General features: G+C 41.6%; 1 protein-coding gene across 2 annotated transcripts in view; it reads left to right on the forward strand.

Moving 5' to 3' along the window:
• The window catches only part of FAT4 (FAT atypical cadherin 4), a 366,865-nt gene that overhangs the window by 320,605 nt on the left and 32,394 nt on the right, over positions 1–13,866 (forward strand). For both annotated transcript variants that reach the window (XM_080373767.1, XM_080373766.1), the window contains 3 exons: positions 561–741; positions 5,073–5,323; positions 8,237–12,586. In XM_080373767.1, the coding sequence (XP_080229893.1) occupies positions 561–741; positions 5,073–5,323; positions 8,237–12,586 (4,782 nt within the window). The remainder of the gene's footprint in view (positions 1–560; positions 742–5,072; positions 5,324–8,236; positions 12,587–13,866) is intronic.

A 13,866-nucleotide genomic window follows, 5' to 3' on the forward strand; every position in this document is an offset into this window, starting at 1 on the left:
CTGGAGACTGTGCAACCTTCTCACCCACTTAGAGGAGGTCTCCCCAGGTCAGGGGTGTGACCGGCAGTGGAAAAGCTATGCGGAAAGCTGGGGTTTGCCGCTGTTCCCACTCTATTTGTTCTGCGGATAAATAAATTGAGGGCTGGAGTCTTCACGGCTGTCAGTTTGCCACCTTTGAATGTCTTCTTTTAGAGAAATAGGAAAGTCAACCGCATGCTCAAATTAGTCCTAATTGTTACAGGAAGACTTCTGAGTGGTTCCAAGACCATCTTTTTCCACTGAGCTTGTATTACAAGATATTTCTGGAATTAGATGGAGCAAGAAAAAGAACAACTTTTTTTTTTTTTTTTTTTTTCTTTCACAGCTTGCACGTTATGTTACGGTGCCTTTGAAACAAACCTTTGAAACAAATCTGACCCTGTCCTGTACGTTGAATTGGCTTTCTTGCTCTGTGAACTGTGACATGTTCAAGTGCTAGGCTTTAAATTAGGGATGGCAGACTTCGGATTAGCATGGTGGTATTTGTAACCTCTAGCATTTTGTATCCCACTTTCCTGCAGGATCTCCTGCCCTCACTGGCACTGGAACCATTGCTGTCACGGTGGATGATGTCAATGACAATGTCCCCACATTTGCCTTTAACGTATATTCTGCCACTGTATCGGAGGATGCTCCTACGGGGACAGATATTTTGCTTGTAAACTCCTCAGATGCTGATGCTTCTACAAATGCTGTTATTAGGTAGGTCATTTACTGTTGCTACATGTAATATTGCCTCATAACTTGCCTGAAGATTTTTTTTTCCCCCGTGTCCATCACCAACATGCCATAAAACTGTAAGACACAAAAGGACGGCTGCACCTGTATAGCTAACTTATTTCGGCAAATTTGGGGGTTTTTGTTGTTTATAGGCTTTTAGAATTATGTTAAGGACAAATAAAGCTGCAGTGTCATTTTAGGTTTTTACTAAGTGAAAAGCAAATGAGTTTAACTTGCCTCTGAGTGCAATTTTTTATAGACTAGATTTATATTTCTCAATAAGCATAGATGAATTTGAATTTTTTTTTAAAAAAAGAAGAAAGTCTGAAACTATAAATAGTGTCTTAAATGGATTAAGCACTTCAGCTTGCAGTCTTTATATATAGGTCTTCTGCATAAGGGAGTACGGTATTAGCTGTGAATGATCTTCATTACTGGCTGCCATCAGCTTGTGTAGCCTTTGTTGGAAAGGCTTTTGTCTGTTTTTTAGCATAGCTTTTAGAGTTGAGGACATGCAAGGAAGGATATAGTTAACAGGTATAATACCGATCTTTTAAAAGTATTCCTGAAGAAGCTAGAAACCATTGTTCCTGGAGGCTGGCAGGCTTCTTAAATACTAATTGAAGGAGCTTTCAGGATTCTTAAATACTAATTGAAGAAGCCTTCAGGAAGGGATTGGTGGGGAAGAGGAAGATGTAGTTTTCAAACGTTATTAACAGATTTGCTACAAAAGCTGACTTGGAGGCAGAGTTATTTTTTTTTCCCTTACTTATGTTTAAATGAAACCGCTCACCCTAAAATAAGTGAAGTTGGTCTAGTCATAAACTTGATTTTTAAGCTAGGCAAATCTGGAAATCAATATCACTCTCTTGCATAAAAAATGTCCAAAGTTGTGGATGGTATTAACTTTGTGAAAGCATACATACATTTGGGGAAAGCTTCAGTACTTTATTTGAGACCTTAAATGGTTTTTCAAACCTAACTGTAGTTTACATGACTGCTTATGCAGACTTGGATGCATTTATAGTCAGTTAACCAGGCAGGTACAGCATCACCCAGCATGGACGCTGCAGACCACTGTCAACAGCAAACACTGCCTGCCTTGCTGCCGCATTCACATCTTCTCCTGTAGTAAGCAATTTTCACTGAAAGCCAACATATTCCTTGGGTAAATTCATAATCAGTTTTATGATCATTAGCAACAGTTAATGTCTTCAGTTTAGAATACAAAGTGCACAAGGCAAGGCATAAAGTTTGTCCCATTCAGAAAACCAGTAAAAAGTTAGAATTTGGCATTTTTGCTTTAAATGCCAGTGGTTTGCAGAGCTCAGTTGATGCAACTTAACTGGGCACTGGTCTAAACACTGGCCATTCCCAGTTTCACAGACAAGAGTAATGAAGATGTTGAGTGGCAGTGACAAGCAGAAGATTATCCACTGAGGACTGATGCATTGCGAATGGAACACAAAGCAGATTTGTATTAGTTATTAATTGGAAGAACACGTAGGTAATCTCATCACATTTACACTGCAAACACCTATATCTCTGTTTCCAAACTCACAGAACAGGATATAAAAGTAATTTCTTTATTTACTTGTGTTAGTTCACCTCAGTTCATTCTTCAAAGTGCTTAAGAATATCACTGTGGTTGTTCTTTTTTTTTTTTTTAAAAAAAAGGAAGTAAAATAACGCAGAAGTATGTTATGGCAAAGCAAGTTTGTATGAAATGCTGTAATATTTTCTTTCCAACTAGCTACAAGCCAAAAATAGAAACTTGATGTTTTGGCATCTTTAAATATTTGAAAAGCATCCAGAATTACCATTTATTTAATTGTGAAACAATGAAGCTTTTAATTGTATTCACTCTTACTGTAAGAAACTATTTCTGGCAAGCTCTTTTAGAAAGAAGAATTCCATACAAAGCATGAATTATTGTAATGATTGCATCCCATATTCAGAAATTATCAGTGCTCTGGAGTTTCTTTAGTGTGGGTGAATTGCTTTAATATCTCTGCCATTAGCCTTTGTCATTCACTCAGTGCCTCATAGTAGAATGGTTGATAATGTTTTTTTTTTTCTTTGTAAGTAGCTATTTAAAAATTTTTTTCAGGGTTTGTTTTTAGACTCAGCAACATACTTCGTTTTTCTTGGACAGAATTTGTCCAGATTCAGCATTTAGAGTAATGCAACTCTTAAAATATAACTGGTATTATGAAACTGGCAAAAGCCAGAGGGACCAGAACACATAAGGTCTTCTTATCAGAGGTGCTGAGCACTCAGAACTCCCTTTCAGTCTTGTTAGATCCTGTTTCGAAATCAAACCTTAGGTTTCCAAAGAAGATATGTAAAATCCTCTGCTAAAATTTTCATGTAAAGTCAAAAAATGGACTGTGTTATGCAAGAAGCAAATAATATTCTGCAAAACTGTAACGTGTCCTGATGTGCAGGGTCTTTTTCTCTTACTTCTGGTGATAACCTGTGAAGTCATTAAAGGAGGCTGATGAAGTTGTTAAAGGCAATGAGCGCTTGAGTGGCCTAGTTAAAAGATAGCATAGATAAGAGGGGTCAGCACAGACTAGTCAAAAGGCCAGGTTTTAAGCACTTCAGTCAAATTCCTTTTGTGTCAGTTGTCACCATTAAAGTTTCAGGGGTGTTTGGGGTTTTGTTTTTGGCTTGGGCTTGGAAATTTTCAGTAACAATGCTGAGGCACGCTTAACATTGTCCAGTTGGTTTGTGTGCAGTTGTGCTCAGATATAACTCAGAATATCCTATGGCAAATGTAATTTGTCTTTATCCTCTTTTTTTTTTAAAAAAAAAAAAAAAAAAAGTTTTCATAGCATCTTTCCAATGCTAAAGCTTGAGGTGTTCTATATATGTGGAAATACAGAAGGGAAAGTCTGTGTCTTCTGCAACACCTCACACAGGGTTAAAACATTGCAAATCACAGATGAAATTTGCTCATGCTGCTCGTATTTAGGGAGATTTAACTGCTGCTTTAGGCTTTGCGCATATTCTTTCCACCCTAGATGCACATTGCTATGGCTGGAGGATAATTACATATGGCCATCATATTATATCATAATTAAGCAATTAAAGTCTGCTCGTGGCATTCTGTAGAGATTAATGACTGAACAGGAGAAGTTGCCACAGCTTATTACGCAGGCTGGCTATCAGTCCTCTAGGTAAAGCTTCTGGCCAGTGTTATTATTTCTGTCATAACCTGCTCTGATTTTAAAAGGCGAAGATAGGAACATTACTCTCTTTCATAAAAGCCGTTTTCTTCTGAATCTTTTATAGAACCATAGACCTCAAAAAAAGCTGCTGCTGTGCTGTACCAGGCTTCTCTGAAAGAACCACGCTAATCACAGCTGTGCTGGTTTTGGTCAGGGTTATAATATGGGATATGGAAATAGTTCATTTTAGCCAGGTTTTGTTTTGTTTTGTAGAAAACCCGTTATCTGTATTAACTAAAAATGCAATATTAACCAATTGCCTTTAAAAATATGGCCCAGTGCTTCACGTTTCTTTGAGATCCGTTCTGTATGAACACAAGCTGGGTGAGCATTGGAAGAGAGAGGGGCGAGTTCACTGTGCTAATAAGCCAGAGGTAGCTCATATGATGCACTGCAGTAAGCACACAATCAGTTCTTATCAAATCACATTTTTGCACACACTCAACAGATGCGTGCAGGTACATATACACCAATCAAGGGTGAAATTCTGGTCCCAATTATCCTGTTAACGTAGCTCTGTGGCTACTAATTTGCTATGTTACTGCAGATTAACATTGAAGTCTTGAATGGCAAAACTTAGCTCAGTATCAGCAAACAATATGAGTTATACATCCTCATATTATTTTGTAAAATCTTCATCCTTTTATTTCAGAAAATAGTATTTTTTTCTGATTATATTCTGCAGATTCAGGTAACAGCTATGTCAGCTTCTTGGAATAGCACTTAATGCATTAGCCCAGGGAAATCGGTACTAGAGGATGTCTCCAGCAGGCAATTTTGGGGGTATGGCCACCTGTACTTCCAAATGTACTAAGGCTCAGTCTGCTTCTCATCTATTAGAAATCTATCTGCGTTAAGCAACTACACTTGGAAATCCCCAGAAATGTCATTTATGACAGGTCTCAAAATATGGAAGAGAAAAAATGTGAACACAGATGGACAGTTAGACAAAAATCCGTGTGCTGATACCCATCGGCATGGTGGTCTGAAGAGTATAGAAAATTGTTATTATCTTAAGACAGCAGGCTGCCTTATGAAATGCTAATCAAATTTTTGTTCCTTGTTTTTTCTTTCAAACAGCTATAGGCTTACCGGTGGCAATTCGCAATTCACAATCAACCCATCAACAGGACAAATCATCACCAGTGCTCTCCTCGATCGAGAGGCAAGAGAGAACTACACTTTGGTGGTGGTGGCAAGTGATGGGGGCTTCCCCAGGGCTCTCTCCAGTTCCACCAGCGTGCTTGTCTCCGTCGCCGATGTGAATGACAACCCGCCCAAATTTCAACACCACCCCTATGTCACCCATGTCCCATCACCTACCACTTCAGGTAACCTGATCAGTAGCAGTGCTTGGGATACTTCAGACTGCACAAGCGTCTTAATGAAAATGGAAAGCTGTGTCAAAAGAAATGTTTCTGAAATGTTCCTCTGCAGCTGTTTTCCAGGTTTCGTTATCTTCATGGTTGCATGGGAATGAATAATGGCGAGGGTCAATATATCACCCGCAATTTAGCAATGGTTTGTTTTTTTTTTTTTTAGTTTGTTCCTTCCATCCAAATTCAATTCTTTTCCTGCAGTTATGCAAAGAAGACGTAGTCTAAATGAGCACCCACTCAAACAAGTTACTAAACTATTTTGCCAGAGTCAAGAGGGCAATGGCCTCTTTTTTTCCCTCTGAAAGTCTCCCCCTGCATGTAGATTTTCTTTTTCCAGACTGAAGAATTCTTAAAGAGGATTTTGTAAACCTCTTCCAAAAAGGCCATATCTATATCAGACGTTAATGGTGTTGCCTTTCCTTGAGCCAAGTAGTGAAGTAAAATAAAATAAAATAAAAGTCAAGCAGCAAGCTTCCTTTTGTGGAACCTACACCCAAATTAAAATGACTTCACTCAATGTAGGAGCTGATTCCTGATTCAGTTTATGTTCAAACAAGCCTGGTAAATAAATACATTAGAATTAGGTAAGTTGCAAAATACTAATATTTTTTTTTATTTGCAGAATTGGCATTGCAAAGGGTAAGAAAGCAGAACATGGGCATTTGCGTGTTGATGGAGAGAATTTACTGAGAGATTCTGCTATTTTGAGATGTATTTTCTTTTAATGGACTAATACCAGGACCTCCACTATCTCAAAACAGTAAAAGGATTTTATATGATCACTGTATTACCACAGATTCACCAAACTGCAGTCAAAGTGGTTGGCTGTGGAAGCTGGCAACGCTGTGTGTTTTCAGATGCATACACATACATGGAAATGTGATGCCTATAGAAAGGTTTCCAAGACAAATGGTTTACAAAACAATTTTTTCTTTTAGAAAGAAAAAAAAAAAAAAAAAAGGGCTTATTTCCATGTTTTGAGTTTTCTCTCTAAATTATAAACAGTTGCAAATACTTCTCCTTTTTATGGAAGAATGAATCTGTTTACATTTCTGCCGTGTTTCCAGAACAGCGTTATGAAATTATTTTATTATTGCATTGGTGAATCTTTGTGTATTCTGGTCAGGGCACAGTGCCTTTGTGCAGTTGTTTTTGGAGTGCTTCTTTAAATGCTTTTAATGAGGAGTGCACACAGGTTTAACTCATGTTTTCTGGCAATATCTTCTTGGATGCTTTTTGTTTGAAACCCGTTATAGCTAAAAACATATAGAACGGCTCAGCTATGTTTGCTCTGGTTCTAACTTAGCAAAAACCTAGGGATGCATGTGCTTTTGTATTTGCAGCTTCCACAGTTGATAGTCACTGTTGTTTAAAAGGAAATGTCAGTATCTTTTCACATTATTTTGAAAGGCTGTTGACAATGATGTTACTAGCAGGCATGACATCCATTAAAAAAACCCAAACAACAACTTTATTGCAGTCCAATGTAGCATCTGACAATTCCAAGAAAAAGAACAAACCCTCATAACATGATCAAGACTTTTGCTTTTATTCCAATCATCGAATATCTAGAAATCAATATTTTGAAATAAAAAGCTTAATTTCTTTGTTATTTTTTAATCAAGTTTAAAAGGGGGAGTTACTAGTAATAATAATAATAATAATAATATAGTTTAACTGAAGTAAAAATCTTAATTTTTTTCCTGTCCCATTTCTCACAGGGGTTTGAATACTGTTCTTATCTAAATATGCCATGCCCTGGAGTACAAATCATTGCACATGACAAACGGTGACATGAAGTACAGCTTTAAGGGGATGCTGTCAAAGTCATTCCTGCCTGTAAATGATTTTGCCTTAAGAGGTCGAAAACAACATGACTTTTATACAGAAGTGGGTATTTTCTAAATTTCAGTACCAGTGAAACATCAACAGAGTGTTCTGCAAATCAGTTGGACAGTGTCAAATTTGAAAGACATGCCGTGCATTAGATCTGTAAAGTTGGTACAAAAGAGCACCCTGGATTCTCCTTGCAGATATAGAAGATGATGCAAATGGTGTCCCTATAGTTAAACTTATATGCAAAGCATAAATTCGAAAGACCTGAAACATAGTATATTCATGTTATTGCACTAGTGTGCAATAGTTTTCTACATGATTTTACTCTGTCTCAGAGGATCAGCATGCTTTTAAAAACGTAGTCCCCATTAGTTACTGTCCTCAAAATACTTTTACAAAATCAGAAGCCAGGAGCTGTTAGGGATGAAGGAACAGCATCTAGGGAATAGGAGGAAAAGGGGCTGCAAGGGAAGTTGGGTGTGTAGGGTAAATGTCCATGAATGCTGCCTGTTCATTTACATAACCTTAATAGTTGTTGAATTCCAGGTGGGTTTGGGTTGTTTTGTTTGGGGTTTTGTGTTTGGGGTTTTTTTTGTTTTTGTTTTTTTACATGGATAATAAACTATAAGTAATTTAATAAAATCAAAATAACATTTAATATTATTAGATTTATGGCTTTCATAATGTGAATATTCTAGAAATGGGATGGTAGACTTGCAAACACTTGCAGGTCCATTTTCCAGTGCAGATGAGTATGCAGCCACTGACATCTTGTACGTGCATTTCTCTGAATGCAGTGACCTACTTCTTAAACCCAGACTTTTTGGCTGTGCGCGTGTCTTGCAGGCTCATAAACTCACTTACCCCTTGTTGAACTTACCATCTTGTGAAAAAAGCAGTTCATTTTCAGTGCAGCCTAAGGAAGAGCGTACTGCTGCAAGACATGCTTCTGAGGGAAAAGCTGGTATCATGTTTCCCGCAATCGGTGCATTCATTAAAGAACCGCCCTAACTTTCTTCTCTGTTTCAGGCTCATTCGTGTTCGCTGTGACCGTCACCGATGCAGATGCCGGCTCCAACGCTGAGCTCCATTATTCACTTGTGGGGAAAAACTCCGAGAAATTCCACATTGATCCAGCGAGGGGGGCGATCCTGGCTGCAAACCCACTGGCAGGAGAGTCCGAAGTCACCATTTCTGTTCATGTTAGGGACGGCGGCCGGTACCCCAAGACAGACTCTACAACTGTCACCGTGAGGTTTGTGAACAGAGCAGAATTTCCTCGTGTTCAAGCGGATCAGGAGACCTTCACATTTCCTGAAAACCAAGCAGTCGGTACGCTTGTCACCACCGTCTCCGGATCTTCAGCCAGAGGAGGCTCCTTGTCTTACTACATCGCCAGTGGTAACCTGGGCAGCACCTTCCTGGTGGACCAGGTGACAGGACAGCTTTCTGTTGGGCGGGCTTTAGATTTTGAAGCCATACAGAAATACGTGGTTTGGATCGAGGCCAGAGATACAGGCTTTCCTCCCTTTTCCTCGTATAAGAAACTGGAAGTGACGGTGATAGATGTCAATGATAACGCGCCAGAGTTTAAGCAAGATCCCTTCATTGCAGAAATAGTGGAGAACCTGTCCCCACGGAAGATACTGACGGTGGCTGCAGTCGACAGGGACAGTGGTCTAAATGGACAGCTAAATTACGAAATAATCGAGGGCAATACAGAAAATAGTTTCAGTATCAATCGAGCCACTGGTGAGATCAGAAGCATCAGGCCCTTGGACAGGGAGAAATTGTCTCGATACACACTAACCATAAAAGCTTCGGATAAAGGCACCCCGCTCCAGAGCACAACCGTCAAAGTTATCATTAATATTTTAGATGAAAATGACAATGCTCCAAGGTTTTCCCAGATATTCAGTGCCTCCGTGCCTGAAAATGCACCTCTGGGTTTTACAGTAACCCAAGTCACAACGTCAGATGAAGACATTGGGGTGAACGCAGTCAGCAGGTACTCCATAAGGGATACAAGTCTCCCATTCATCATAAATCCCAGCACCGGGGACATCACCATCAGCAGACCATTAAACAGGGAGGACACAGACCGCTACAGGATCAGGGTCTCTGCGCATGACTCTGGGTGGACAGTGAGCACGGACGTCACCATATTTGTCATGGATGTCAATGACAACGCCCCACGATTTACAAAGCCATCCTATTACCTGGAGTGTCCCGAGCTTCCTGGGATTGGGTTGAAGGTCAGCCAGGTTTCAGCCACCGATCCTGATGAAGGGTCAAACGGTCAGGTCTTCTACTTCATAAAATCCCAGTCTGAGTTCTTCCGAATTAATGCGACCACAGGGGAAATTTTCAACAAGCAGTATTTAAGGTACCAGAACTCCAGCGGTTCAAGCAATGTCAACATTAATAGGCACAGCTTCATCGTTACTTCTTCAGACCGCGGTAGTCCTCCGTTAATGAGCGAGACAACCGTCACCATTAACATAGTAGACAGCAACGACAACGCACCACTGTTCCTCGCTCATAAATATTTTACTCCTGTTACTAAGAATGTGAGGGTTGGCACAAACTTAATTAAAGTTACTGCGGTGGATGACAAAGACTTTGGCTTGAATTCTGAAGTGGAGTACTTTATCTCTGATGAAAGCAAAACTAATAAGTTCAGACTGGACAGGAGTACAGGCTGGATTTCTGTGTCATCTTCACTAATGGCTGATTTGAACAGAAACTTTCTGTTTAAAGTGAAAGCAAAAGATAAAGGTAATCCTCCACTCTCCTCCGAGGTAGCTGTTGAAATAGTAGTAACAGAGGAAAATTACCATACACCTGAGTTTTCTCAAAGCCGCATGAGTGTTACTGTCCCAGAGAGTCACTCTGTTGGTACAGTGGTCCGGACGGTTTCAGCCAGAGACAGAGATGCCGCTATGAACGGGTTAATCAGATACAATATTTCCTCTGGAAATGAGGCTGGTATCTTTGCTATTAATACAACTACCGGTACACTGACACTAGCAAAACCACTTGATTTTGAGTTATGCCAAAAGCATGAGCTAGTTGTTACCGCCACGGATGGAGGATGGGTGGCCAGAACAGGCTACTGCAGTGTCACTGTTAATGTCATTGATGTGAATGATAATTCTCCAGCATTCAGCCCTGAGGACTACTTTCCCAACGTGTTAGAAAATGCCCCCAGTGGGACAACTGTTATTTGTTTAAATGCCACTGATGCTGACTCTGGACCTAACGCTGTGGTTGCATATGCTATTCAGTCCTCAGATAGCGACCTCTTTGTCATTGACCCCAATACAGGAACGATCACCACCCAGGGCTTTTTAGATTATGAAACAAAACAAAGTTACCATTTAACAGTCAAGGCTTTTAACGTTCCAGATGAAGAGAGGTGCAGCTTTGCTAGTGTCAACATCCAGTTAGAAGGGACGAATGAATATGTGCCCCGTTTTGTGTCCAAGCTTTATTATTTTGAGGTTTCTGAGGCAGCCTCCAAAGGTACTGTTGTAGGAGAAGTTTTTGCAAGTGATCGTGATATGGGAACTGATGGAGAAGTCCACTACCTTATCTTTGGCAGCAGCAGAAAGAAAGGCTTCCAGATAGATGAGAAAAGTGGCCAGATCTACGTTTCAGGACCTCTCGACAGAGAAAAAGAAGAACGAATCTCTTTGAAAGTCCTAGCAAAAAATTTTGGGAGCATTCGCGGAGCAGATATAGATGAAGTGACTGTTAATATCACTATTCTGGATGCCAACGATCCTCCTGTTTTTACCTTAGGAACCTACAATATACGAATCAGCGAGGGCGTTCCTCCAGGCACCCATGTGACGTTTGTGAGTGCCTTTGATTCAGATTCTGTACCGAGCTGGAGCCGGTTTTCTTATTTCATTGGGTCTGGCAATGACAACAGCGCCTTTTCCATCAACCCGCAGACAGGACAGGTGACGGTCACTGCAGAGCTGGATCGAGAAACATTGCCTGTGTACAACCTGTCTGTGCTGGCCATCGACTCGGGAACGCCGTCTGCTACAGGAAGCGCCTCTTTATTGGTCACTTTGGAAGATATCAATGACAATGGCCCTACCTTGTCCACCAGCCAAGGAGAAGTGATGGAGAACAACCGCGCGGGAACTCTTGTGATGACGCTTCAGTCATCTGATCCTGATCTGCCTCCAAACCAAGGTCCCTTTACGTATTACTTGCTCAGCACTGGCCCAGCAACCAGCTACTTCAGCCTTAGCACCGCTGGCGTGCTGACAACGACGAGAGAGATTGACAGGGAGCAAATCAGTGATTTCTACCTGTCAGTGATTACAAGAGACTCTGGTGTTCCTCAGATGTCTTCCACAGGAACTGTGCAGATCAGGGTAATAGATCAAAACGACAACCCGTCTCAGCCCAGAACAGTAGAAATCTTTGTTCACTACTATGGCAACCTCTTCCCAGGTGGAATTTTGGGCAATGTAAAGCCACAGGATCCAGATGTCCTAGACAGCTTCCAGTGCTCCCTCACCTCAGGAGTTGCTAGCCTCTTCAGCATTCCGGGGGGTACCTGCGACCTGCACTCGCAGGCAAGGTCCACGGATGGCACATTTGACCTGGCCGTCCTCAGCAATGACGGGCTGCACGGTGCCGTCACCAGCAGCGTCCGGATTTTCTTCACAGGCTTCAGCAATGCCACCATTGACAACAGCATCCTCCTCCGCCTGAGCGCCCACAGCGTGCGGGATTTCCTGACAAATCACTATCTCCACTTCTTACGCATCGCCAGCTCCCAGCTGACGGGGCTCGGCACCGCCGTCCAGCTTTATGGGCTGTACGAGGAGAGCAACCACACCTTCCTAATGGCGGCTGTCAAACGTGGCAACAACCAGTACGTGAATCCCAGTGGCGTGGCCACCTTCTTTGAGAGCATTAAAGATGTCCTCTTCCGCCAGAGCGGGGTGCGGATCGAGGCCGTGGACCACGACTGGTGCCTGCAGAGCCCCTGCCAGAATGGAGGGAGCTGCCTGAGGAGGTTGGCGGTGAGCCCGGCTCTGAAGAGCCGCGAGAGTGTCCCCGTCATTATCGTGGCCAACGAGCCCCTCCGGCCCTTCGTGTGCAGGTGCATGCCAGGGTACGATGGGAGTCTGTGCGAAACGGACATCAACGAGTGCCTGCCTTCCCCCTGCCACAACGACGGGACTTGCCACAACTTGGTGGGGGGCTTCTCGTGCAGTTGCCCAGAGGGCTTCACTGGCATGGCCTGTGAGAGGGACATCAACGAGTGCCTTTCCAACCCGTGCAAAAACGGCGCTGCCTGCCAGAATTTCCCAGGAAGCTTCAACTGTGTTTGTAAAACTGGGTATACAGGTATGCTTTTACTTCTTGTGTAGATGGAGGAGGGCAGAAACGTGCCTTTTTAGTGCAAGGCTGTATGAAGATGAGCATCCCCGATAGGTGAAGAGGTCATACCCAATGTGGTATTCATAGTTGTGAAAACTCAGACGACCAGGTGCCCCGCGGTATTATTTCATTTCAGCTCTGTCCTCAGGCAAGTCGCACTTACCTGATTTGCATTAGAACAGAAAGACTTTTAGAAAGAGGTATTTTAATTTATTAAATATGTAGGAACCGTTTCCAATGCTTAATTTTTCTGTTCGTGTTACTGTAATGCATTTCGCAGTAGCATTTCAGGTCTGCTAAGACCGTGCCAAGCAAGAAAATCGGCCTCTGCCCCAAATTGCTTACAGTCACACAAGACAGAAAACAGATGAAGGATATGGGAAAAAACAGAATTCAGGCAAAATGATCAAGAATGTCTGTTCTGTATTTTGTCCCTTTTTCTTTTTTTTTTTTTTTCCTCATTAACAGCAGAAATGTCTGCAGCATTCCTACCTGCCCTGAGTATTTTTTCTCTAATATCTATTACACCTTCAAACATAACATTTTATACCTAGAAAAGCAGGGTGATGTTTGCTGTTGTCATCAGTACGATATGGAAGAAAGGTCTGGACAATATTAACTATTGCTTTTGGCCACTTTTTGCAGACATCATAACAAACCTCTAACCAAAGCCTAGGTAAGGTTTTCAGGGTGTTTTCTAAGGAGTATTTCTGTGCAGCAGGTGCCCCAGGGAGCCCAGGTTGGCACAGCCGTGCTCATTACGTTGTGGCTATTCAGGCTTGCCATCACTGCCCCCAAAACTCATTTGTAACCAGCGGAGTGGTCAGGAGGGGCAATTGTTCTTTTGTTTTGTTTCTTAAACCAGGTTAGTACAGGGGATGTGATACACATTATTGCAAAGGAGAAAGTTAATTTCATAATAAAGGTTTAACTACTTCATTTAAAGCACAGCTACACCAGTGGGTACATATTCAGCACAAAAGGTCTGTTGGTATAAAGGACACCGATGGGATCTTTTGTGTGATGCTCACAAACGTACTACTGAGCCTCAGGTCAGGAGCAATTATTGTTAACTGACAAGCAGTTCTAATTAAGTTACCAATCCAGGATTTTATTTCATGTGGAATTAGTACATCAAATTATTTTGCCATGAGCATGGCACAATAATTCTAGGGCACCTATGCCCTGTAACTCTTTAGGTTGTTAGCACCAGAGATTACATGGGCATATGTTTGCTGTTACAATGA

The sequence above is a fragment of the Falco punctatus genome, assembly GCF_963210335.1.
Source record: "Falco punctatus genome assembly, chromosome: 1".
Taxonomy (NCBI): domain Eukaryota; kingdom Metazoa; phylum Chordata; class Aves; order Falconiformes; family Falconidae; genus Falco; species Falco punctatus.